The sequence below is a fragment of the Ovis canadensis genome, chromosome 1 (genome assembly GCF_042477335.2).
Source record: "Ovis canadensis isolate MfBH-ARS-UI-01 breed Bighorn chromosome 1, ARS-UI_OviCan_v2, whole genome shotgun sequence".
Classification (NCBI taxonomy): Eukaryota; Metazoa; Chordata; class Mammalia; order Artiodactyla; family Bovidae; genus Ovis; species Ovis canadensis.
This window is the reverse complement of record NC_091245.1, coordinates 271,679,395-271,707,215: the sequence shown is the minus strand read 5'-3', so window position 1 is coordinate 271,707,215 and position 27,821 is coordinate 271,679,395. Positions and strand designations below refer to the sequence as shown.

Genomic DNA, 27,821 nt, shown 5'->3' with positions numbered 1-27,821 from the left:
CTATGGTTCAACAGATCAATTAGATCTCTCAATATTATACACTCACCCTAAAGTTCATAGCTTCATTTGGAAAGGATTTTATCCTCAGAAAGATTTAGCAACACAGAAGTCTCATCTATGTTACTTTTCTCAACAGATGCTGAATCATGCTTAGTTTTATGTAATGAACCAAAAGGATTTTTCTAACTTTACCAAGTTGGGATTTGTTGGCTGGGCTTTATCTTGCTGTGTCTTTTTTTTTGAGGAGAGGGATGGTATAACCAAGAGCAAAAAAACAGTGCTATGTAGATAGAGTGGCAGAGCCAGGAAATTTATTTATAATAATATAAAATCATCTCAAATTGAAGCCAAAGAAGCCTCAATGAAACACTCTTGGGAAAAGGTAAATCATTAAATATGCCATAAAATGAGGGCCTTCCAATACATTTCTACTCGGTGTAACAATGGATGAACATAATGAAATTACTCCATGCACTTTACTTCCCAAATGGTTAACCAGCTGAGGGTTACCGTTTCATTTACCTTCTGAGATTCCAAATGATGATCCTGGTTCCCTTCTTGCCTATGATAGCATCAAGTTCTGCCAGTAACTGCTGTTCCTTAGAAAATAGAGAATGTTCCAGAATTGCAGCAAGGCTCGCTTTTGATTCTGTTGAATTTAATACCTGTCGTATATCCTAAGTTAAAGACTTAGACCAATAACATTTTTCAATTATAATATGGAAATCAACTCAAACTGAAAAACTACTAAATTATCCTCTAAATTTTAAAATCACAGTGTGATTTCAAATGTACAACAAGAAGTATGAACAAGTATATTATGACTCCTAACGAATTTAATGATTTCAAATATTTGAATGTTTATACAGAAGACATTTTCCTAAAGACATCTTGTTTTCCATGGTTGTTGGTGAAAATTTCAAGCTAGACCGTAAGTCTTACTGACCACAAAAAGACTGAAATAAAAAGGTGAGCTCTGGGAAGCTTAATAAAAATGCAATCACCTTATGTTGAGTATTTCCATGGCACAATTCCAACAGAGACCAGAGAGGGACAAACATTTAGCCCAGATGCAGAGTAGAAGCAGTGAATAGGAACAAGAGCTAGAATGGAAGGTACGATTTAAAAACAAGAACCAGAGGAGGCCAAAAGGATGGAATGGTCCAGACCACTTCCTCAGTTTCCATTTCAAAATCAAAAGGATATGTTCTTTGTTGAATGCCACGATCGGGACAACAACATGTTCTGCTTTTATGACTTCCAAGTACGTCTGAGACAAGAAACCCACGCTCATGCTTTCTCCATTTTTGGTAAAAACCATTGCATCTTTACCCAAACGCATAGATCCTGACTTGAAGCCATTTCCATACAATCCAACTGGGACATGATCATTCATGGTGACTTTCTCACTGAAGCCAAAGCTAAAAAGAAAAAAGTATAAACTTCATTTATTTTAATTCAAACATTGTTAATATCAAGTAAAATGCCTAAGTTTGAATGTTGGCCCTATCCTTCCTTTCTGGAAGATCTGTACTGATGTGTTTCCCCATCTCTTAAGTGAAGGAAGCCAAATCCACACTACAGGGATGTAAGGACTGTTGCTGTTTTTGGTCGCTCAGTCGTGTCTGACTCTTTGTGATCCCATCGACTATAGCCCACCAGGCTCCTCTGTCCACGGGATTTCCCAGGCAAGGATACTGGAGTGGTTGCCATACACACGCTAAAACAGGAGCTCATTGCCTGGCACATCCTAGCTGAATGGATGAACTAATTGAGGCTTCTGGGACCTTGAGATTTCACCTCTTCCTCCTGCTGGGGAGAACCTGCCTTTTCTGGCTGGAGGACAGCAGAAGCACCTCTGCTCCAAACCCTCCCTCTATCTCCATCCTGTACTACGTATTTTAGCTTCCATGTCATCCTGTTCTTTGACCCTAGAGACCAAGGCCTTACGGCTATGCCACTTCTTCATCCTTTGAATCACTTTAAATTTACCAGTTCCCATTCCCCAAAGTGTTAGGTTTTATTGGATATGGTAGCTAAAACGATTTTTCTACTAAAGCACAAACAACAGAGGACAATGTGCTACAGCTCTAAAGGAATGGTGGGATCTTAGGGAAGTTAAGACAGGGGAGGGATGATGAGAATGGCCGGGATTGCCGAATAGCCTGACAGCAGTGGAAACTGATAGAAGGCTTAGAGAACAGAGCACATTATGGGCACAACAGTTCATGTCTAACAAACAGGAACTACAGGCAATGAGAATGGTACATGAAACACTTCAACTAGGCAACAACAATGATTTTAAGGAGTGCGACCCTTTTACATACCTTAGCATTTTATGTAATTTGTCTGAAGTCATACCATTCCCATTATCAGTGAATGTCAGGCATATACAGTCATTTATTACTGTTTTGTCAATCCATATCTGTTTAGCATTCACATCAGGATCATAAGCATTATCTGGGAAATAAAAGTTAGAAAAATTTTGATTTTGGTTTTTAAAGAGCAATCCATTGTGAACAACCCTTTATAACCAGCAACAGAATAATATATTTTAAGGAAAATTTAAAAGCTGAAATATTTCCAAACTCCTAAGATTTGATGACATGAAACTAACCTGTGCCATGCTATATATTGCTCACTGACTCTTAAAGAATTAACTCTATCTAAAGCCATCCATCTGTTACATGAAGAATGGCGACAGGAACCCACTACAAGTGTAAAGCCAAAAGAATCACTGCCATGAAGAGGTGATCAAGACAGGAAGGTCTCTGCCCGAAGAACTAGCCTAGCTATCATAAAGGAAACTGAGCTGAGTATCAACAGCACTTCAGGCTGACATGGAAAGTCCACACAGGATCACTCAATGAATGAGAAAGCAGTATGGCTAACGTACACACAGACGAGTTTACCTGCTGCACATTTCTTCAAATTTTAGCCCTTTTTAATCTAACATAAGCTTCTGACGACAGGTACATTTTTATCATCTTCGTGAAAGTGACAGTCGCCTAGTGATATTTACTCTGCAACACCATGAACTGTAGCCCACCAGGCTCCTTTGTACATGGAGTTCTCCAGGCAAGAATACTGGAGTGGGTAGCCATTCCCTTCTCCAGGGAATCTTCCCAACCCAGAGATCAAAGCCGGGTCTCCAGAATTGCAGGCGGGTTCTTTACCATCTGAGCCACCAGGGAAGCCATCTCTGTACACCTCATCACTTAACACCCTTGTCTAGCATACTTGTTTCTCTCAGAACAGTTATTAAGTATTAAGGACTACAGCAAAGAAAAAGGAAAAAAATTTCAACAGTAGCAGTAATAACATCAACTTATAAACTATCTAAAATCTATCTGAATATTTCTGACTGACTAAAAATACTTTTAAGGTATATTTTGAAGACTTTATTATAATATAAAAAGTGGCTCTCAAGCTCCTGTAAGCCTTCAATTAAAATAATCTTTCTCATCAACCACTTCAGCATTATTAAAAACAACACACTTAAAATGTGATACACCACAAAGAGCATAATGGCTTTCAGTTGCCCTATCCCAAAACTAGACAAGTACTATGTATGAATGAAGAGTCCCAGCTGAGCAGTTCCTCTGGGTTGCCATAAAAAGGAAAAAGAGTGACTATGAATAGCTGTAATGTTATCTCATTTATACTTCAGAGTTTACATCTCAACAGAACATGTTAGGGACTCTGGAAAATCTAACTACACCAAAGAAAAGAAGGAAGTGAAAGCCACTCAGTCATGTTTGACTCTTTGTGACCCCATGGCCTATGAAGTCCATGGAATTCTCCAGGCCAGAATACTAGAGTGGATAGCCTTTCCCTTCTCCAGGAGATTTTCCCAACTCAGGGATCAAACCCAGATCTCCCATATTGCGGGCAGGTTCTTTACCAGCTGAGCCACAAGGGAAGCCCAATAATTCTGGAGTGGGTAGCGTATCCCTTCTCCAGAGGATCTTCCCGACCCAGGAATCGAACCTGGGTCTCCTGCATTGCAGGCGGATTCTTTACCAACTGAACTATCAGGAATAAATAAAAGAAGGGTTCTCAAATTTTCTTTCTTTCCTTATTCTTGGTGCATCCATTTTAGAACCATTCCTTGACAAATAATCTAAAGTGTATCTAAGAATTCCCCAAAAATATGGTTTTCCTTTATTATCTGTTTCACAAACACGTTTAAATCAAACAATTCATGTGTATGAATTTTACCAAAGAAAAACCATAATGCAAATCCGATCATGACCTTGCCTCTTTTCTCATGTTCACTAAAACACTTTTAGGACTTCCCTGGAGGTCCAGTGGTTAAGAATCTGCCTTGCAATGCAAGGGACACTGGTCTGATCCCTGGTCGAGGAAGACCCCACATGCTTCAGAGCAGCCAAGCCAGCAGACCGCAACTACCGAGCCCACAGCCCGAGAGCTGCAACTGCGGAGGCCCGTGCACCGAGCGCCCGTGCTCTGCAACGGGAGAAGCCCGCACACCACAAGGAAGAGCGGCCCCTGCTTGCCGCCTCTAGAGAAAGCCTCCATGCAGCAGCAAAGACCCACAACAGCCAAATACATATACACATGTACATAAAACCTCCTAATTACTAACAGCAGAAAAATACTAGAAATAATTTCCAACTTTAAAATAAACATAATTCTCATTTTTCGGCAACAGACCTATTTCTTTTATGATGAGACTAAAAATATTTTCAACATAAATGCTTCAGGAACTCTGCAAATTAAAATACTTTGCTCTGACAGTAGTATAGGGAAATACTTAAAACAACAGTATACAGGGAAAGCTGGGCAACGACCGATCGGAGTCTAGTTTGAATGGTTGTGATGCTAGATAACCTTTACTAATGTTATCACTGACACATTTGGTTTTTTTAAAAAGCACGTCTTCATGTTACTTTTCAATAAAAAGCTTTCTAGAACTTCAACTGCCAGCAACAGATTATATATGAAACATCAATTTACTTACCTATTAATTCAGCAACTGCACTAAATGGCCAAGTGTGACTTGTAGAATTTGTATGTAAAAACTTCGGGCAAAGCTGAAACAAACCAATGATTCATGTAAATTAATTAAGGTCTCACTTTTGCAAATAGAAGCCAAAATAATCTTTCGTCACAGTATTAACACCAAGATCAAGCAAAAAGGACTTAACTGCTTGTGCCAGGAGATACCTGGAAGATAAAGCCCATATTAGATTCCTGGAAAATGAGGCTGAAAATCAGCCAGTTTCTCATTAAGATGGGTGGCAAACCCCTTGCCTCTTTGTGCCCACCAATCCAGAGTCGTATCAGAAAGGGCCCAATGCCAAGATGCTCCACCCTGCTGGAGCTGCCTCAAAACTGAGAGCATTAGTTGCTCAGGTGTGTCCCATCTCTGAGGTCCCGTGGGCCCACCAGGCTCCTTTGTCTATGGGATTCTCCAGGCAAGAATACTGGAGTAGACTGCCATGTCCTCCTCCAGGGGATCGTCCAGATCCAGGGATCGAACCTGCATTTCTAACGTCTCTTGCATTGACAGGTGGGTTCTTTACCACTAGAGCCACCTCAAAATTACCATGAGATAAAACTAAGACTTTGTCAAAGGGATGTTATCGCCTTTTGTGCATTAGGCTTAATAAACATATCTATAAAGTCCTCAAACAATGCCAAGTAACAACTCAAATGCAACAAACCTCCTTGACTTCCAGAGATTTTGTCTGATTCATCGTAATAAAGGATGGAAGAGTATGTTAATCATACAGGGCACTCTCTTAATTCTGAGTAATGCAGATTTCAAATGTGTAAAAATGTACAAATGGTTCAAAAAGGCTGAGGCTTGGATATTTCAATACGCAGAGAATTTTCATGAAATGAGGACTTTTCTGTGTTCATTTTGAACAGATTATCTCATATTTAAGGAAGAAAAAAGAGGCAATTTAAGTGTTTCATGTAAAGAGCCTAGAGATATGACTATAACCAAACATTTGTAGTGTTCAGCTGCTCCCACAAGATGTCAGAAAAAGCTCTGCTTTTCCTCTGTCCACCCTCAGTTTTAGACCATCTTCAAGCATGTTTACCATCAGGTTGAATTACACATGTGAAAAAAGGTATTCTGTGCAAGAGTGGTTTGCAAACTGGAGTATATGGAATTACGACTTTCTACAGCATTTATCTACGTAATAACGGAGTATAAGGAATTCCAGAACTTTCTAAAGCAGAGTTTTTATAAAGAAAATCAATTTCCAGACCATCATCTTCTACAAGAACCCTCCTGTCAATTAGTCCACCTGAGTCCTATCCTAGCCCCTCCTCTTGTGCAAGCATCACTTCTCCATTTATGAAAGAACACTCCTCAGCCAACCGAGATCCTGCTATGGGGGATGGTCTTGGGGTGTCGGCTACCAAAAGAGAGAATGACTGATCAACACCAGTACCCGTAGAAGAGTTTGTCTTTGTTCTCTATTTTATGAATTTGTTAGGTGTGACGTCTGGAGTTAGAAATTGGGTATTCTGCAGCAGATGCAGGTTTAATCCCTAGGTTGGGAGGATCCCTTGGAGTAGGAAATGGCAACAATTCCAGTACGCTTGCCTAGAAAATCCCATGGACAGAGGAGCCCAGCAGGCTACAGTCCACAGGTTCAGCCAGACACAACTGGGCACAAATGACACAGGGGTGAAGTCTGGAGTTAGAAACTAGGTATTTAGGTCCCTGTTTAATAGTTTTAGAATATCTGGCAGACTGTGTGCAGATTGTCAACTTTCATTTAGTGACTTCATTCTATACACCACCTCCAAAACATGGTACACAATGTTTCCTGGGTAAGAGTCCCAGGGGAACAAAGCAAAGAAGGCATCGGTGAGAAATGATGAACGATAAATAGTGGCTTTTAGTGTATTTAAACACAAGCATTATGTATCAGTTCAGTTCAGTCGCTCAGTCGTGTCCGACTCTTTGTGACCCCATGAATCGCAGCACGCCAGGCCTCCCTGTCCATCACCATCTCCCGGTGTTCACTCAGACTCACATCCATCGAGTCCGTGATGCCATCCAGCCATCTCATCCTTGGTCGTCCCCTTCTCCTGCCCCCAAGCCCTCCCAGCATCAGAGTCTTTTCCAATGAGCCAACTCTTCACATGAGGTGGCCAAAGTACTGGAGTTTCAGCTTTAGCATCATTCCTTCCAAAGAAATCCCAGGGCTGATCTCCTTCAGAATGGACTGGTTGGATCTCCTTGCAGTCCAAGGGACTCTCAAGAGTCTTCTCCAACATCACAGTTCAAAAGCATCAATTCTTTGGCGCTCAGCCTTCTTCACAGTCCAACTCTCACATCCATACATGACCACAGGAAAAACCATAGCCTTGACTAGACGGACCTTAGTCGGCAAAGTAATGTCTCTGCTTTTCAATATGCTATCTAGGTTGGTCATAACTTTTCTTCCAAGGAGTAAGCGTCTTTTAATTTCATGGCTGCAGTCACCATCTGCAGTGATTTTGGAGCCCCAAAAAATAGTCTGACATTGTTTCCACTGTTTCCCCATCTATTTCCCATGAAGTGATGGGACCGGATGCCATGATCTTCGTTTTCTGAATGTTGAGCTTTAGACCAACTTTTTCACTCTCCACTTTCACTTTCATCAAGAGGCTTTTTAGTTCCTCTTCACTTTCTGCCATAAGGGTGGTGTCATCTGCATATCTGAGGTTATTGATATTTCTCCCGGCAATCTTGATTCCAGCTTGTGTTTCTTCCAGTCCAGCGTTTCTCATGATGTTCTCTGCATATAAGTTAAATATTGCATAGGAACCTGGAATGTCAGGTCCATGAATCAAGGCAAATTGGAAGTGGTCAAACAAGAGATGGCAAGAGTGAACGTCGACATTCTAGGAATCAGCAAACTAAAATGGACTGGAATAGGTGAATTTAACTCAGATGACCATTATATCTACTACTGTGGGCAGGAATCCCTCAGAAGAAATGGAGTAGCCATCATGGTCAACAAGAGAGTCCGAAATGCAGTATTTGGATGCAATCTCAAAAACGACAGAATGATCTCTGTTCATCTCCAAGGCAAATCATTCAATATCACAGTTATCCAAGTCTATGCCCCAACCAGTAATGCTGAAGAAGCTGAAGTTGAACGGTTTTATGAAGACCTACAAGACCTTTTAGAACTAACACCCAAAAAAGAAGCATTATGTATAGGTATTATTAATTCTCATCTCTAAAACAATTAGCTGGAAAGAAAAACTCCCTAGAACAGCCAACACACACACACACACACACACACACACACACACCCACACCAGACAGACTATGGAGTATCTGATCACACACATACACACAGGTCATATACACTGATCACACACACACACACAGCCCTATAGAGTATCTTTAACTAGACGCGTGATCCTGATCTCACACACACAGCCTCTGGAGTATCTTTAACTAGATGTATGATCCTGATCCCAGGTAAGCAATTGAACCTTCTGTGCCTCAGGTTTTATCGTCTGTGAAAATGAGGATGATAATAACAGCAGCTTACCAACATGTTAGAAGAATTAAACAATTTAATATTTGTAAATACTCAGAAGAACACCTGGGACATAATAAGCATTATAAGTGTGTGTTGTCTTTTTTTTTTTAAGGTAAGCATATCTTTAAAGTCCCAGGTGGCACAGTGGTAAAGAATCCCAATGCCAATGCAGGAGATGCAAGAGACATGGGCTCAATTCCTGGGTCAGGAAGATTCTCCTGGAGTAGGAAATGGCAACCCATTTCAGTACTCTTGCCTGGAAAATTCTTTGGAATGAGGAGCTTGGCGGGCTACAGTCCATGGGGTTGCAAAGAGTTGGACACGACTGAGCAACTATGAATGAACTATGAACATACCTTTAAAGGCACAACTGAGCTCACATATAAATAAAAAAAACACTCAAGGGCCTCAAGTCAAGAAGAAATTAAAAACAAAAATAAGATTTGAAAATAGGGATACCCTAGGGACTAGAGTGGGGTGCTTAACTGGAATATAAAGGTTTCCATTTTAATGGTGACTGTGGATTGGAAATGTGGCAGAGAAGCATGTACTTGCAGGTAGCTGCCCCCTCCTACCTCAATACAAAGGCGGGCAGAGGAAATATGCTCAATGAGAAGCTTGTCTGTTTCTGTCTGCAGTCAAGGTTAAAAGAAAAAAGTGTACCATGAAGTTCTGTAAAGAGGTGCGTCTTTACTTGGGTTAAGTGTTTCAATTTAACCTGCAGAACCACTGTGGAGACACAGCCTCAACCGGACTGCACATGATTCTCTGGGGTCATTCAGTTCAGTTCAGTTGCTCAGTCGTGTCCGACTCTTTGCGACCTCATGAATCACAGCACGCCAGGCCTCCCTGTCCATCACCAACTCCCGGAGTTCACTCAGACTCACGTCCATTACTTGGGGAATACTTGAGTACACAATCTAAAACAATCTAAAATAATTGTTTAAGGAAACAATCCACCAGGAGAAAATGTTTTCAGACAAGACACAGTAGTCTTAGTGCATCCCCAACTTCAACACTGGGTAAAAGAAATATCAGCCTATAAAACTGCTCCTGCTGCTGCAGCTCGCTCAGTTGTGTCCGACTCTGTGAGACGCCAGGGACTGTAGCCTGCCAGGCTCCTCTGTCCATGGGATTTTCTAGGCAGGAGTACTGGAGTGGGTTGCCATGCCCTCCTCCAGGGGATCTTCCCAACCCAGGGATCGAACCTGGGTCTCCTGCATTGCAGACAGATTCTTTACCACTGAGCCACCAGGGAAGCCGTATAAAATAAGAATCCCTTGAAATAGCTAGACCTTTAAAAAGTAAGACTCCCCTCCAAAAAACACACAAAAAGGAGATGCAATGAAGACCATATAGATATTTTAAAGAATCAACAGAATTTTTAGAATCAACAGCATTTTTAGAATCAACAAATGGCCCCAGATTTTAAAAATCCTTTAAATATAAGACTTTGAATGTGGACGCCTGAACACAGGAGTGTTTACCTCGGCTCCCTCTTGGAGCTGCTATCTAATGAAGGAAAAGGGGTGGGGGGCATAAACCCAGGAGAACAAAAAGAACCAAAGCAGCAATTAAAAATAGTGGACAAAATAGCAGCTTGGAGACTGGGAAGTACAGAGTAGTGACAACTGCTTCAATGTCCTGGAAAGAGCGAAACCCAAAGCCTGCAGGAGATGGGAAAACCAACAAGAAGAAGGTCAGAAACCCTGGCAATCCCAGGAAGACTTAAGAAATAAGACTTGCTCCTTTGAAGTCAAAGATACTAGATGTCATATGAAAAATGGGAAAGGCTGAAAGTATTTAAAGAAGAAAGATTCCCAGATCCTTTTACCCTGAGCAAGTCCTTCAGCTACACTCGGCAAACCATGGGAAGACAAGAGGTCTGTTCTCTGGAGAAACTGATGGCCGTGGACTCGGAGACAAGTGGAAATAGGTGGGTAAAAGCAAGCCAGGCAACAGGCCAGAATAAATGCTCAAAGGATTTCCACAAGGGTGTAATGACCATTGAATGAGGAAAAGACAGTTTTGCAACAAACAGTGCTGGGAAACCCTGATATTCGTAAAAGAATCAAGTTGTACCCCGTTGTTGCTCAGTCACTAAGTCGCCTCTGACTCCTCGCGACCCCATGGACTCTAGCGCGCCAGGCTTCCCCATCCTCCACTATTTCCCAGAGTTTGCTCAAGTTCATGTCCACTGTGCCGATGATGCCATCCAACTACCTCATCCTTTGCCACCCTCTTCTCCTTCTGCCTTCAAGCCCTTCATGGATCATGCCCCTGTCATGGTGAAGGGGCTTACATAATAAAGCTACGAGTCATGCTGTGGAGGGTCACCCAAAGCAGACGGGTCATAGAGGACAGTTCTGACAAAACATAGTCCACTGGAGGAGGGAATGGCAAACCACTCCAGTGTTCTTGCCACAAGAACCCCCTGAACAGTACAAAAAGTCATACCCTTCCCCTACACCATAAATAAAAATTAACTCAAAATGAATCAAAGGCCTGACCTTCTGAGCTGAAACGCTAGAATCTTTAGAAGGAAACATAGAGGAAACATTTTATGACATCGGGTTTGGCAATGATTTTGACATGTCACCAAAAGCACAAGAAACCAAAGAAAAAAGAACCTGAATTGTACTAAAATTTAAAACTTCTCTACATCAAGTGCCACATTCTATAGAGTGAAAAGGCAACCTACAGAAGAGGGGCAAAAACCCAGCAAAGCAAGTAATATGCAAAATATATAAAGAATTCTCACAACTCAAGAAGAAGACGATAAACAGATTTAAAAATGGGTAAAGGACTCAAGACATTTCTCCAAAGATGCTCAACATCTCTAATCATTAAGGAAATGAAAATCAAAACTACAGTGAGATACCACCTTACACTCAAAGGCACGACCATTATTAACAACAACAACAAAACCCCACAACAACAAAAACAGAAAATAACAAGTACTGGAGAGGCTGTAAAGCAACTGGAATCCCTGTGCACCCGACCACAGGACTAGAAAAGGTCAGTTTTCATTCCAATCCCAAAGAAAGGCAATGTCAAAGAATGTTCAAACTACTGCATAATTGCACTCATCTCACAAGCTAGCAAATACTCAAAATTCTCCAAGCCAGGTTTCAATAGCACATTAACTGTGAACTCCCAGATACTCAAGCTGGATTTAGAAAAGGCAGAAGAACCAGAGATCCAATTGCCAACATCCACTGGATCACAGAAAAACGAAGGAATTCCAGAGAAACATCTGCTTCATTGACTATGTGAAAGCCTTTGTGTGGGTTACAACAAACTGTGGAAAATTCTTAAACAGATGGGAATATCAGACAGACCATCTTACCTGCCTCCTGAGAAACCTGTATGCAGGTCAAGAAGCAACAGTTAGAACAAGACATAGAACAGACTGGTTATTGGGAAAAGAGCATGTCATGTAAAATACCAGGCTGGATAACTCACAAGCTGGAATCACAATTGCCAGGAGATACACCAACAACCTCAAACATGCAGATGACACCATTCTAACACAGAAAGCGAGAACTAAAGAGCCTCTTGCTGAGGTGAAAGAGGAGAGCAAAAAAGCTGGCTTAAAACTCAACATTCAAAAAACTAAAATCATGGCATGTAGTCACATCACTTCATGGCAGATAGGGAAACAATGGAAACAGAGACAACTTTATTTTCTTGGGCTCCAAAATCACTGCAGGCGGTGACTGCAGCCATGAAATTAAAAGACGCTTGCTCCTTAGAAGAAAAGCTATGACAAACCTAGCTTTGCAACCCCATGGACTGTAGCACACCAGGATTCCCTATCCTCCACTATTTCCCAGAGTTTGCGTATTAAAAAGCAGAGACATCACTCTGCTGACAAAAATCTGAATAGTCAAAGCTATAGCTTTTCTAGTAGTCGTGTACAGATGTGAGAATTGGACCAAACAGAAGGCTGAGTGCCAAAGAATTCATGGTTTTGAAGTGTGGTGTTGAGAAGACTCTTTGAGAGTCCCTTGGAGAGCAAGGAATCAAACCAGTCAATCCTAAAGAAAATCAACCCTGAATATTCACTGGAAAGACTGAAGCTGAAACTCCAATACTTTGGCCACCTGATGAGCAGAGCCGACTCACTGGAAAAGACCCTGATGCCAGGAAAGATTGAGGCCAGGAGAAGGAGACGACAGAAGGTTTAGACAGTTGGATGGCATTACCAACTCAGTGGACATGAGTGTGAATAAACTCCGGGAGATAGTGAAGGACAGGGAAACCTGGTATGCTTCAGTCTATGGAGTCAAAAAGAGTCGGACATGACTTACCCAACTAAACAACAAAAATGGTGAAGCTAGTGTGGAAAACAATATGGAGGGTCCTCAAAAAACTAAATGTAGATTTACCATATGATGTAGGAATTCTATTTTTAGGTATAAACTGAAAAGAACTGACAGCAGGGTCTTTTTCCCCTTAACTGCAATAGAGTTGATTTACAATGCTGCGATAGTCTCAGGTGTAGAGCAAGGTGATTCAGTCTTATATGTACTTCAAAGTGATTCTACATATATACATACACACACACACACACACACACACATACTTTTTCAGACTCTTCTCCAGTATCGTTTATTATAAGATGTTACATATAGCTCCCTGCGCTGCTATACAGTAGGTAGGTCCTTACTACTGATTTTGTGTACAGTAGTGAGGGTCTTTAAGAGGTATCTGCACACCTGTGATCAGAGCAGCATTACCCTAACAGCCAAAGTGAAAGCAACACAAATACCGACTGATGCACAAATGAACAAATGTGGCACATCTGAATATACAGCGGAATGTTAATTATTCAGCCTCAAAAGGGAAGGAAAATTTAGCACACGCTACAGTATGCATGAACCTCGAGGACGTTATGCTGAGTGGAATAAGTTAACCACAAAGAGACAAATGATGTATGATTCCACTTATATGATGTACCCACAGATGTCACATTCATAGAAGGTAAAACGGTGGCTGCCAGGAGCTGGTGGAAAGTGGAACGAAGAGTTATTTTTTCATGGGTTCAGAGTTTTAGTTTTCCAAGATGAAGGGTTCTGGAGATTGGCTGTACAATGCGAACGTATATAACGCTACTGAGCTGCACGTTTAAAATGTTTCAGTTCAGTTCAGTCGCTCAGTCCTGTCTGACTCTTCGAGTCCGTGATGCCATCCAGCCATCTCATCCTCCGTCATCCCCTTTTCCTCCTGCCCCCAATCCCTCCCAACATCAGAGTCTTTTCCAATGAGTCAACTCTTCGCACGAGGTGGCCAAAGTACTGGAGTTTCAGCTTTAGCATCATTCCTTCCAAAGAACATCCAGGGCTGATGTCCTTTAGAATGGTTAGGACAGTAAATTTTATGTTATGTGTATTTTACCACAATAATAAACAAATAAAAACCAAGTGAGCAAACTGAACAACATAACACTCCTATCTCCTGTCCCCTGCTGAGCTACCTGAAGAGCTAGCAGCCAGGATTACCTATGCCATGGCGGAGACCAGATGCAGAATTCCCTCTGGAAAAAAGGAATGATTTCTAAACTTTTTATCTGGTTCTTTTACAACTGTACCATGCCACTCTGGACAGCATTTTCCCCTCTCACTTAAAAAAAAATTATTTTAAAAGTTATTTTATTGTTGTTTAGTCACTAAGACATGTCCGACAATAATGGCACCCCACTCCAGTACTCTTGCCTGGAAAATTCCATGGACGGAAGAGCCTGGTAGGCTGCAGTCCATGGGGTCACTGATGGTCGGACACGACTGAGCGACTTCACTTTCACTTTTCATTTTCATGCATTGGAGAAGGAAATGGCAACCCACTCCAGTATTCTTGTCTGGAGAATCCCAGGGACGGCGAAGCCTGGTGGGCTGCCATCTCTGGGGTAGCAGAGTCGGACACGACTGAAGTGACTTAGCAGCAGCAGCAGACTGTAGCCCACTAGGGTCCTGGGTCCATGGAATTCTCCATGCAAGACTACTGGAGTAGGTTGCCATTTCCTTCTCCATGGGATCTTCCTGACCCAGGGATCAAACCCAGGTCTCCTGCACTGGTGCGCAATTGCTCAGTCATATCTGAATCTCTGCAACACAATGGAGTGAGTTGCCATTTCCTACTGCTGGGATCTTCCTGACCCAGGGATAGAACCCGAATCTCCTAAGCCACGTGGGGAGACAGATTTGGGGAATGATAATTCCTTGCTTTTTGACTGCTGCCCCCCCTCACCCCGTCCCGTTGTCCTGCTGAACTCCTGCATTGGTAGGTGGATTCATTATCACTGAGCCACCAGGGAAGCCCCAAAGTTATTCTAAACATCCTTATTTTCTAGTCTAACATTTTTATTCTCTAGGAACAACAGATTCTGACACAGAGTACCTCAACGACAAGCTGGCTCTTCCTACCTGATCACCCAATACTGAAACTCACCAAAGGACAAGCTCTATTCAGGTATGAACATCCAGCTTTTAGTGTCTCATCTGGAAATATAAGCACACTTGAGAATGTGTAAAATTAGAATAAAAAAACAACACACAGTAAAAAGAACATAAAAAAGACAGAGGCAATGCAGTGAACAAAAGAAAACTTCAAAAACACTATGAATAATACAGCCAGTGACAAGAACAAATATTTTGTCGAGTTTTTTAAAGATTTTCGGAGAACAAGACAATGTTTCTAATAATTAAATACATGGTAAAAGGTAGGAAATCAAATGGAGACAATGTTTTTAAAGATATTCGGAGAACAAGACAATGTTTCTCATAATTAAATACATGGTAAAAGGTAGGAGATCAAATGGGGAAAATCTCCCCAAAAGAAAAGAAAAAGCAGTGAAAAGGAAAACAGAAGATGAACAAAAACAGAAAAACAGATGGGAAATTGCTGTCAAAAATCTGAGAAAATTTCCCTGATGTTATTACAGGTTTCTAGCCTAAGTACTAGAACAATGTACTGCATGTGTGCTTAGTCACGCAGTTGTGTCCAACTCCTTGAGACCCCATAGACTGCAGCCCAGCCAGCTCCTCTGTCCATGGGGATTCTCCAGGCAAGAATCCTGGAGTGGGTAGCATGCCCTTTTCCAGGGGATCTCCCCAGCCCAGGGATGGAACCCAGGTCTCCCTCACTGCAGGTGGATTCTTTACCATCTCAGTCACCAGGGGAAGCCCAGTATAATGCATAGGACTCTATTAAACAATAAAGCATGCCTTGAAAACTCTGACAAGAAATCACTTCCAATCTAGAATTACAAGCCCAGCCAAATTATATGTAAAGAAAGAGCAAGGATAGCATAAACATATTTCCAAGAAAAGACACATAAATGTTCTTCCCATGTACTCTGTTCTCAAGAAGCTACACCTGTTTTTGGAAAAATGGATAGGCTTCACTGTTAACAGTAACAGAGACAGTAAATGTTTACTGACTATTTACGGCATGCAGAGGACCGTTATAAGACTTCTATGTGTACTGGTTCAGTTAATTTTTAAAGCAGCCCTTTTAGGTGGTAAGATGATTATTCTCTCTTCAGGTTACACATTCAGTTATGTCAGACTTTGAACCCAGGCACATGGGCTCCAGAACCCACGTTCTCAGTCACTAAGCTACTGCTGGTGGCCGAGAGAAAACCCCAGAAGAGGAATATGTGATGGGAAGGGAAAACAAAGAAAAGGGGAAGGAAATGTCCATAAAATTGATAAACGGAAGTCCCCAACTCACAACTAAGCCAGCAAAAAATGACAAAATTTGGGTGTGCTCGAACACATCTGGAAAAGATTTTCCAGTTGTCTGAAAGTTTGGATGAAAGAGTAATCAGTACAGAGAAAAACTAAGCAAACAAATACAAATCAATTACTAACTTCAAGGAAAACACAAAGCTATACAGCAAAGAAAAAGCAATCATAGTTTTGGCTGGCTCATTTCTGAATAACGCTAAGAGTGACAATAAATCATATGGTAATTCAACCAAAAGAAAAAGTGAACTGAAGAGTGTGCATATGTGTCACTTAAATCTATAGCAGGATTTCTGGAAAACAAAATGGTATCAACATTTACTTAGAATCATGGAGGCAAAAAGCAAAAACTTAAGTTTCTGTCACTCTGCATTCCATTTCAGAATTTACAGAGCTAATGATTTTTTAAAATTTGCACACATTATGGGTCACTTTATGTTCTATGATTTTTGACAAACCCATAAACAACATCTGAGAGCTATACCAAAGGGATGATCAAACCTTCAAAAATGAAACTATTTATGGGAACTGAAATATCTATTTCACATAATTTTCATGTTACGAACATTAGTCTTTGATCTTTTTTTCCCCAAACATTTAAGGATCTTGTAGCCATACAAAAACAGGTGGCAGGCTGGATTTGGCCCATAAACTGCAGTTTGCCAACTCCTGTCCTAAAGCAACAGACCACTTGGAATACAGTCCAGAAGCTGCAGATAGGAGATTTCCATCACTGAGCTTCAAAACAGTCCGCATTACCCATAAAACAAAGATGTAGCTAGCACATGGACAGCAGCTACACCCAGAGAACCAGCTAACCACAGGGCCAGTCTCTCAAGATGGTATTGACCCGTATCTTTGCTCTCTTTGTCTTCTCAATCCTGAAGACAGAGACAGCAACTTGGGAGGGGCTGGGGAGTGGGGAAGAGAATCAAAGTGCAGAAATAGCAAGGGAAAGAAAAAAAAAACAAAAACAACCCAGTTCACTTTTCCTCACCAGTTTTCTGGACCAAAATTTGGCCCAATCTGAGGGGAAGGAGCGAGCTTTAAACTGAAGAAGAGCTTCTCAAGTAATTTAACAATGCTAAAGTGCTTAGTCAGTCAGTCGTGTCCCGCTCTTTTGAGATCCTATGGACCATAGCCCTCAGGCTACATTCATGGGGATTCTCCAGGCAAGAATAACTGGAGTGGGTTGCCAAGCCCTCCTCCAGGGGCTCTTCCCAGCCCGGGGATCGGGGATCGAACCCAGGTCTCCAGCATTGCAGGTAGATTCTTTACCATCTGAACCACCAGGGAAGCCCGGTGATTAAACAGTGAAAGTGTAAGTGAAGTCTCTCAGTCGTGTCCGACTCTTTGTCACCCCATGGACTGTAGCCTGCCAGGCTCCTCCGTCCATGAGATTTTCCAGGCAAGAATACTGGCTGCTGCTACTGCTGCCAAGTCACTTCAGAATACTGGAGTGGGTTGCCATTTCCTTCTCCAGAGGATCCTCCCGACCCAGGGATCAAACCCAGGTCTCCCGCACTGCAGACAGACTCTTTACTGTCTGAGCCACCAGGGAAGCCCAGATTAAACAATACCTGAGGCTAACTGGTGGAGAAGGCAATGGCAACCCACTCCAGTACTCTTGCCTGGAAAATCCCATGGATGGAGGAGCCTGGAAGGCTGCAGTCCATGGGGTTGCTAAGAGTCGGACATGACTGAGTGACTTCACTTTCACTTTTCACTTTCACTTTTCACTTTCATGCATCAGGGAAGGAAATGGCAACCCACTCCAGTGTTCTTGCCTGGAGGATCCTGGGGACGCGGGAGCCTGGTGGGCTGCCATCTATGTGGTCGCACAGGGTTGGACACGACTGAAGCGACTTAGCAGCAGCAGCAGCAGCAGCAGAGGCTAACTGGAAATCACTAGGATATGCCCAGATTCACTCAGGTTAATTAGCAACAATGTCTAAGGCCAGCAGTAAGAAAGAATAAAATTGCTCTCTGTATTCCATCTACTTAATACAAGCTCATTCAATAAACCACTTAGGAACCCAGAAGCATCTATTAAAGATATGTAAAGAATGCTCATAAACCAATTAAAAGTTCCCCTCAAAAGAAACAGAGAATAGAAACACGGGCATGGAACATGAAGGGCTTTTTTTCTTTTTCTTTTTAGGAAGGTTTCTTTTAACCCAAAATCAAAAGGGTGAATGAAGTGTGACAAACTTTCAGCTTCTCAGTCAAACGTAAAGTGAAATTTTACACTAATCAGGAAAAAATGTTAAAAGTCAGATGATAGCAGGGGTCTGTTAGGAATCTCGCCAAATGAAAGTCAAAAGGCAAAAATACCATTTTAAAGCAATCGTATTACCATTCGAATGATGAGACTGGCACAGCCATTCTCTGGCCTGAGCAAACACCCTGACGAGAAGGGGTATATTTTTGCATAACAAGGCAAACTTTTTCAGGAGAATCGGGTAGGGAGAGCAAGCCCACACTCTTGAGGCAGAGAAATTTTAATTTATTGTGACTGCTCCCTTCGGAAAAAAAAAAAAAAAAGACGCACAGGTACAAAACACGCTCAAGATTTCCAAGAGGCCGAGATGCTCCGGAACGAGACACCGCCAGGAGACAAGACGGGGCAAATCGGAGAGCTCGGTGACCACCTAGGAGCGATCTGGGCTCCCGTTGGATGAAGCGGAGGGAAAAGTGAAGTCGCTCAGTCGTGTCCGACTCTTGGCGACCCCGTGGGCTGTACAGCCTACGAGGCTCCTCCGTCCATGGGATTTCCCAGGCAGGAGTACTGGACTGGGTTGCCATTCCCTTTCTCCAGGGGAATCTTCCCCACCCAGGGATCGAACCCGGGCCTCCTGCATTGCGAGCGGACGCTCTGACAGTCTCAGCCACCCAGGGAAGCAGGAGGGAAGGCGGCAGGAATTGAAATGAATGAGGATGACGAGTCCCAGCTCGCAGCACCCCGGGGCCAGCCGCCAGGAGGTCAAGGCCGCGGGGCATTTCTGGCCGCCGACGGCCACTCCCCCAGCACTCCGGGACGCTCCGAGGGCCCGCGGAGGCCGGGAAAGGGTCAGGGGCCCCCGCGGGCCGAGGGGCGGGCTGGCCGCCGAGGCCTCGCCCTCGGACGACAGCTGCGGGGCAAACCGGGGGAGGGAGCCAAGGAGGAGGAGCCGCCCCGCCCCGAAGCCGCGGAGGCAAAACAGAAACCCAAAGCCCAGGAAACGAAACGAGACACGGCCCGGCCCTGCCTGCCGCCGCCGCCGCCGCCGCCGCCGCTGCCGAGCGTCTAAGCCGTCGGGAGAGAGATGGCCGCCGCCGCCTGCCCCGGCCCCGCCGCGGCCCCAAGCCGCCGCGCCGGGCCGACGAGCCGCCCCCGCCCACCGCCGGCCTCCCCACCCCCCCCCGAGCGCCTCGCTTGCCCGCCTGCCCGCCCTCCTGGGACACGGCCCGCTCCACCCCTCGCGGCTGCTCACCGCGCTGAGGCGGATCCCGCTGGGTGGCTGCGTCGCCATCTTGAGCGAGTTACAAAGCCAGGACCGGCCTCAGCCGCAATCAGACTGGGAGGTGGCTGCGGAGCGCCCGCCTACTTCCGGGGCGGGGCGCGCGTGGCTGACCCCGCCCCCCGACTTCCGCCTCCCGGCCCCTTGTAGTTGGGAGCGTAGGGCAGGTAAATTCCTAGTAGGGGTGAAGGAAGCCGGGACCGCTAGAGAGGTGGGTAGGCTTCAGGCTCCCGGCGGGAGCCTTCAGAGTAAGGTGCATACGGCCCACAGGCTTTGCCAAACAGTAATCGGTATTTTGTTGTTCACTCGCTCAGTCGTGTCCGACTCTTTACGACCCCGTGGACTGCAGCACACCAGGCCTCCCTGCTCATCACCATCTCCCGGAGTTTGCTCAAACTCATGTCCATTGAATCAGTGATGCCATCCAGCCATGTCATCCTCTGTCGTCCCCTTCTCCCGCCTTCAATCTTCCCCAACATCAGAGTCTTTTCCAATAAGTCGGCTCTTTGCATCAGGTGGCCAAAGGATTGGAGCTTCAGCTTCAGCATCAGTCCTTCCAATGAATAGTCAGGGTTGATTTTCTTTGGCATTGACTGGTTTGATTTCCTTGCAGTCCAGGGGACTCTCAAGCATATTCTCCAGCAGCACAGTTCGAAAGCATCAGTTCTTTGTGCTCAGCCTCTCACATACATACCTGACTACTGGAAAAACCGTAGCTTTGACTAGACAGACCTTTGTAGGCGCAGTAACGTCTCTTTTTTTAATATGTTGTCTAGGTTTGTAATAGCTTTTCTTCCAAGGAGCAAGCGTCTTTTAACTTCCGTCCACAGTGATTTTAGAGCCCAAGAAAATAAAATCTGTCACTGTTTCCCCATCTTTTTGCCACGAAGTGATGGGACTGGATGGCATGATCTTAGTTTTCTGAATGTTGAGTCTTAAGCCAGCTTTCTCACTCTCTTCTTTCACCTTCATCAAGGGGCTCTTTAATTCCTCTTTGCTTTCTGCCATAAGGGCGGTGTCTTCTGCATATCTGAGGTTATTGATAATTCTCCTGACTAATTGATATTAATCAGTATGGAGGCTGCAAATAATAAAGAGCTCTGGGGTCTTGGGAATTACAGCTGGGGATACACAGTTCATTTCAGTTCAGTTCAGTTGCTCAGTCGTGTCCGACTCTTTGCCACCCCATGAATCGCAGCACGCCAGGCCTCCCTGTCCATCACCAACTCCTGGAATTCCAGTGGTCATGTATGGATGTGAGAGTTGGACTGTGAAGAAAGCTGAGCACTGAGGAATCGATGCTTTTGAACTGTGGTGTTGGAGAAGACTCTTGAGAGTCCCTTGGACTGCAAGGAGATCCAATCAGTCCATTCTGAAGATCAGCCCTGGGATTTCTTTGGAGGGAATGATGCTGAAGCTGAAACTCCGGTACTTTGGCCACCTCATGTGAAGAGTTGACTCATTGGAAAAGACTCTGATGCTGGAAGGGATTGGGGGCAGGAGGAGAAGGGGACGACAGAGGATGAGATGGCTGGATGGCATCACTGACTCAGAAGTGAGTCTGAGTGAACTCCAGGAGTTGGTGATAGGCTCTAGCAAAATAGAATGTTTGGGGAAGAGAAAGAGTCAGGGGGTTATAAAGGCAAAATCCACAAGTTTTGTTAAAGTTGTATTGCAAGAATTATGATTGACTTTGATAGTAAAAGGAAATATTTGTCCTTAAGGGATGGATTTGTCACCAGTTATTTAGGGTATGGGCCGGATAAGTGTCTTGAATTTCTGGAACCCTGTGCAAATGTTCAGGATATCTTTGTTAGATGATAAGTGGTCAAAAGGTCAGATTCAGTCTGGGCAGAGACATAAGTCACTTCCTCAGTGGCCTCTGGCTCCAGTCTGGAGAGTTCTTTTAGCAGTACAAAACTGACTCTTTTTTGATTTTCCTTTTGCAGCTTGAGGTCCCCAAGTTTGAAGACAGGTGCCATGGGTATTGGTGACCCAAAAAGATGCACTTGAAGTGCTTGACTGGGCTGGACATGAATTACACTGAAGAAAGCCGTCACATGCCCACCAGTGTCATCCTGTTGTGAAACTTTAATGAGACGAGGTGACTCAGGTGGTAAAGAATCTGCCTGCAAGACAGGAGACCTGGGTTCAAACCCTGGGTAGGACAGATCCCCTGGAGAAGAGAATGGCAACCCACTCCAGTATTCTTGCCTGGAGAATCCCATGGACGGAGAAGTCTGGTGGGCTACAGTCTATGGGGTCGCAAAGAGTTGGATATGACTGAGTGACTAATACTTAATGAGATGAAGACTTGTACTTTGGGGAAATACCCTAAAAATTATCACCCTTCATCCTGATGAAAAGAGTCCTTTCTCATATGCAGTTTAGTCCTTTTGCTCCTGCACATGTATCTATATCAGCCTTGAGCTGGGTCTTGGGCTAATTAGTAGGATATAGAAATGAATAAGTTGGGACTTCCTTGGTGGTCCATGGGTTAAGCCTCCGAGATAACGCTGTAGGGGGTGGGAGTTCCATCCTGGGTGGAAAACTAAGATCCTGCTTGCCAGGCAGCCAAAGAAAAATGAAAGAAATGAATAAGTCAAGGGCTGTCAGATATTGCAGTTAAATAAAGAGTTAAAAGGTTTTCCTTAAAATATTCACTGCATTTAAAAGAAAAATACTTATTTGGCTGTGCCAGGGTCTTACTTGTGGCATGTGGGATCTTTAGTCACAGCATGTGAACTGTTGGTGCAGCATGTGGGATCCAGTTCCCTGACTGGGGATGAAACCCAGGCCCCTGCACTGGGATTGCAGAGTCCTACCCACAGGACCACCAGGGAAGTCCTCATTGCATCTTTATAATTGTAAAAGAAATACATTTGCTTTGTAAAATTCAGATAATACGGAAATATGAAACATAACATTTACCCCAATCCCTTTACCGGAACATATGAATTTGGTGTACATTACTCCATATTTCAGTCCAGTTCATTCGCTCAGTCATGTCCAACTCTTTGCGACCCCATGAATCACAGCACACCAGGCCTCCCTGTCCATCACCAATTCCCGGAGTTCACTCAGACTCACGTCCATCGAGTCAGTGATGCCATTCAGCCATCTCATCCTCTGTCGTCCCCTTGTCCTGCCCCCAATCCCTCCCAGCATCAGAGTCTTTTCCAATGAGTCGACTCTTCGCATGAGGTGGCCGAAGTACTGGAGTTTCAGCTTTAGCATCATTCCTTCCAAAGAAATCCCATCGCTGATCTCCTTCAGAATGGACTGGTTGGACCTCCTTGCAGATCTCCATATTTACTATATGCTAAATATATATGCTAAATACTATTTACAGTATGGAACTAGACCTTACATTCTCCTCTGCAGCTCGTGTTTTTAATTATTTCAGTTTGAGATTTCTAAGTGCCCAAATAGTTTTGAACAAAGGAGGAAATGTTAAAAACAAATAGGACTTTCCTGGTGGTCCAGTGGTTAAGAATCTGCCTGCCAATACAGGGGACGATCCCTGGTCCTGGAAGATCCCAAGCCATGAGACAGCTAGCCCACGTGGTGTCCTAACCCCCATGCTCTGAAATAAGAGAAGCCAAGTACTGCAATTAGAGAGTGGCCCCTGCTCACCACAAAGAGAGAAAGCCTGCACAGCAACCAAGATCCAACACAGCCAGAAATAAATAAATACAATCAAAAACAACAACAACAAAACCTGTGCTCTGTTGTCACCCTTACTATTGACCACTGGGTTCTCAACTGAAAAAAAAAAGCACAATCTAAAAGTTGAGAATTATGTTTTATTCAATGGACATACTGAGGACTGAGGCCAAGAAGACAGCCTCTCAGACAGCTCTGAGGGACTGTTCTGAAGACGTAACGGTGGCGCTAGAATAGGGGTTTTTGCAGAACACCTAGGTAGTCAGAGTGTCAAAAGATTACAGTTAACCGACAGAGGATGAGATGGTTGGATGGAGTCACCGACTCGATGGACATGAGTTTAAGCAAGCTCTGAGAATTGGTGATGGACAGGGAAGCCTGGCGTGCTGCAGTTCATGGGGCTGCAAAGAGTCAGACACAACCGAGCGACTGAACTAAAAGAAAGCCAATCATCTCAAGTTAGTGAATTCAGTGCTTTTCTTGATATGAGAAGAGGCAAGAGTCTGGGCTTATTGAAATCAACCCTTTGATGTGCACCTTAACTATTTAGAGCCAGTATCCTATTTTTCCCATCCTGAATCCCCTCAAGGTGGGCAGTGGTTGATGATTTGATGGCCGCAACATCCTTCCTTTACTGATACAGCAGGTAACATTCTTTGTCCACAGGATAAATGGCATGTGAAACACCTAAGTAAGAATGCTAGTTAATACCATTTGCAATGCTCTGAACTGGGTAATTTCTCAGTTCCTTCCAAGTTTAAGATCATATTATTACATTAGAGGCTCTTTCAACTGTTTATTGAGAACCTACTTTGTGTCTGTCAAAGTGAGGGGTCCTGGAACGCAGTGATGAGTAAAACAGAGGTTTCCATTCCTGTGGAATCTACAGTCTCTCGGCTGTTTATTCAATAAGTTGCAGCCCATTTGTTGTGAAATCAATTTGGTGAGTTTGTTAAAAAAAAAAAAAAAAAAGACTAGAATAACATACTACAGTGTCAGCCTGGGCCCAAATCCAGGTTATTCATTTATTAACCATGTGATGTTCAGCAATGTGGATTTTGAAATGAGATTAGCCTGGACTATCTGGATGTGCCCTAGATGCGATCACAAGTGTGTTTATAAGACAGAAGCAGAGAGAGACTTGGTCACAGAAGGCCACTTACCACTGAAGCATCTCTCTAGAGACTTGAAGATGCTATGTGGCTGGATTGGAAAGTGGAGAAGGGCCATGAAGCAAAGAATGCAGGGACTGTAGCTTCAGAAACTAGAAAGGCGAGGAAACCCCATTCTAGAGTCCCTAGAGTTTACAGAGAGAATGAGTCTCTGCAGACATCTTGGTTTCAGCTCGTTTTGGACCCCTGGCTTCCAGAACTCTAGCTTCTGAATACATTCCTGCAGTTTGAAGACACTAAATTACAGTAATTTGTTAGAACAGCAACAGGAATAGACAGTAGTCTATTCAGGTAGAAGCAAACACTTACCGGCACATACAAATTGTTGCCTCCCCACCCCGAAAGTTTTTTAACCCAGTTGTGCATACTTCAGTTCTGCATTCTCAAGGCTTACTCATATGAAAGAAATGTGAAGCAGACATGTTCGGGCTAAACTTAAAAACCACGTGGGTATAAAAGGGGCTTTTCAGGAAAGTAAATGCTTTTGCTTCTGTTAGATATACTCAAGCTGACTTGGAAATCTCTGTTTTTTAAAAAATGTAAAGCTGAGATTGATATGATTTTAATGGTTAAAAACTACCTTCTTTGCGGAATGCTGAATGTTTGTATCCCCCATCCCCCCCCAAAAAATCCATGTTACCTAGCCTCCCCCCCACCATGTGATGGCATTTGGAGGTGGGGCCTTTGGGAGGATAATTAGGTCAAGAGGGTGGATCCCTCATTAATGGGATTGAAAGTGTGAAAGTGTTAGTCACTCAGTCCAACTGAGTCCAACTCTTTGCAACCCCATAGACTGTAGCCCGCCAGGCTCCTCTGTCCATGGAATTCTCCAGGTGAGAATACTGGAGTGGATTGCCATTCCCTTCTCCAGGGGATCTTCCCGACCTAAGGATTGAACCTAGGTCTCCTGCACTGCAGGCAGATCCTTTACCACTGAGCCACCAGAGAAGCCCATGAATAGAATCAAGAGTCTTTGTAAAAGAGACTATAGAGATGCCTCAACAGCCGTCTGTTATGTGAAGACACAGCAGGTAGAACCAAGAAAGTGTTGGGATTTTTTGGCCATACCACACAGCTTGTGGGACCTTAGTTCTGTGACCAGGGATTGAACCCAGACCCTGGACAGATGAGAGTGCCAAGTCCTAACCACTGGACAACCGGGACATTTCCAAGGTGCTTTGAGCTTGGACTTCCCAATTATAGAATTGTGAGAAATTAGTTTATTGTTTAAGCCACCCAATCTGTGGTGTCAGCAGCCCAAACTAAGAAAAGAGAAATTTTAAAATTCCATACAAGAGTAAGAATATTGGAATAGAGTAAAATTTCCCACTGACATAAATCAAACACAATATGAAAACTGGTTGCTTTCAAAAACCTACACAGCTGTGCATCTTGACTTCCATGGACTATCTCTCAGAGGTCCTTCAGCACTGTACATGAAAACCTTCATCACATTATTTTACTGTTTCCTAACATTTTATTATATCATGTTGTCATTCATGTAGCCAGTCTCCTACTGGTGGATAGTGAGGTTGTTGCCAAACTTCTTGCTATTATCAATATTTACAATGAATAACTTGTACATAAGTCATTTTGCACATATGCATGTATATAATAAATTCCTGGCAGTAGAATTATGGAATCAAAAATATACACATGGCTTACATGATTGCAGTCCCCCCAGGGATTGAACCACCCCGTACAGCACAGAGTCTTAACCGCCGGATCGCCAGGGAAGTCTCCATTCATTTTTACTTTTGGTAGAAATTGCCCCCACTTTCTCCACAGAACTTGTACCAATCTATATTCTATAGCAACGGAGGAGAGATGCTGTTCACCTATAACTGATGTTGGCTGCAATGGTCAGCGACTAATATCTCAGAGCAATGTTTTTTTCATGTTGTAAGTATGGGTATCGTTTTACATTTGTGAAAGCCAATTGTGTGTGTGTGTGTATATGTACTCCGTATTTATATCTTTTGCCCATATTTCTATTCTATTTTGATTGTTCTTTCAGTACTGAAGAAATTAGTCCTTTGTAATATGTCTCAAATGTTTTTCTGTCTGCTGTCTTTTACTTTGCTTCTGATGATTTTTTGTTGTGCAGTTTTAAAATTTACATAGCCAAAACTTATAGAACTTTCTCTTAGGCTCCTAGAATTTATGTTCATCTAAGAAAGATCATCTCCATTGTTGGCTTAATACCTTTTCTTCAGTTCTTCTAGCATTTTCATCTTTCCTTCACGGTTTCCAATCTTTGATCTGTTTGGGATTTGTTTTGGTGAAAGATGTGAGAGATGAATACAACTCACTTTCCCCCTGTTGGGTACCCAGTTCTCCCAACACCATTTGTTGAATAAGATACCTTTCTTTCCCACTACAGTTTGAAGTACTACTTTTATCATGTGTTAAACTTTTCTATGTGTTTTGTTCCATTGATAGAATTGCTAGTCTAGTCCTATTGATCTCTTGTCCGTTTCTGCACTGGTACCAATTATTTTAGCTTTATAATATAAAGATTATATTGAGGTTAGTTCTCTCAACTCTTCAATAAGTTAAAATTTATAACTTGATGATGCTGAATTTTCCTCTCCAAGATCTACTAAATCTTCCCTTTAGCTCCAAGTCTTGTCTGCTTTTGTAGGGTTGTCTTCAAGGAGCTCTTCTAAAGTTTTTTTTTCCCCCTTGTTTTATTATTGTTGTTATTGGAAGACAGATTTCATCTGTCTCATAACGGGTCACATATATATATTACATTGATACCAAAAAACTATATTGATGTGTACATATTACCTTTTATTTTCTGGCTGTGCCACAGAGCATGTGAGCTCTTCATTCTCTGACCAAGATCAGAGAGATCCATGCCAAGAATCAGACCTGTGCCCCCTGTAGTCCAAGCGCGGAGTCTGAGCTACTGGACCACCAGGGAAGTCCCTGTGTTAACTTTCTATTGAATTTATTGCGTTTAGGCCATTCATACTGTTCACCTGGCCACAAGCTCTACCCAAACCGCCCCCCCCCCCCGCCCCCACAACAGTTTTAAACAACTTGTCTTTTTCCTGATGGAATCTATATTGATAGCCTGGCTTAGCTTCAGAAACAAACAGAAAATAATTGGAAGGAAAATGTGGGACAATATACAGTCAAGGGCTTGTTACAGTAGTGCCCTTACTACAACACAAAGCTCCCCGAGCAGTGCAGTTAGTG

At 43.3% G+C, this 27,821-nt stretch overlaps 2 protein-coding genes across 2 annotated transcripts in view; one reads left to right on the top strand and one right to left on the bottom strand.

The window, feature by feature from the left end:
* Positions 1-19,872, bottom strand: part of MORC3 (MORC family CW-type zinc finger 3) — a 44,664-nt gene extending 24,792 nt beyond the window's left edge. The window contains exons 1-5 of the mRNA XM_069567793.1: positions 19,750-19,872; positions 4,985-5,057; positions 2,328-2,460; positions 1,207-1,421; positions 523-670 (exon numbers count right to left, since the gene is read on the bottom strand). Of these exons, the coding sequence (XP_069423894.1) occupies positions 523-670; positions 1,207-1,421; positions 2,328-2,460; positions 4,985-5,057; positions 19,750-19,788 (608 nt within the window). The 5' untranslated portion in view covers positions 19,789-19,872. The remainder of the gene's footprint in view (positions 1-522; positions 671-1,206; positions 1,422-2,327; positions 2,461-4,984; positions 5,058-19,749) is intronic.
* LOC138427810 (uncharacterized) lies at positions 18,423-22,753 on the top strand. The gene is made up of 2 exons (XM_069567807.1): positions 18,423-19,943; positions 21,726-22,753. Exons 1-2 carry the CDS (start codon positions 19,208-19,210, stop codon positions 21,728-21,730), a joined length of 741 nt encoding a protein of 246 aa, XP_069423908.1. The 5' UTR covers positions 18,423-19,207; the 3' UTR covers positions 21,731-22,753.
* Positions 22,754-27,821: the final 5,068 nt, after the last annotated feature.

Excerpts from the sequence above, each read along its gene's own strand:
- LOC138427810 (XM_069567807.1), top strand. The coding sequence starts at position 19,208 with ATGAGGATGACGAGTCCCAGCTCGCAGCACCCCGGGGCCAGCCGCCAG.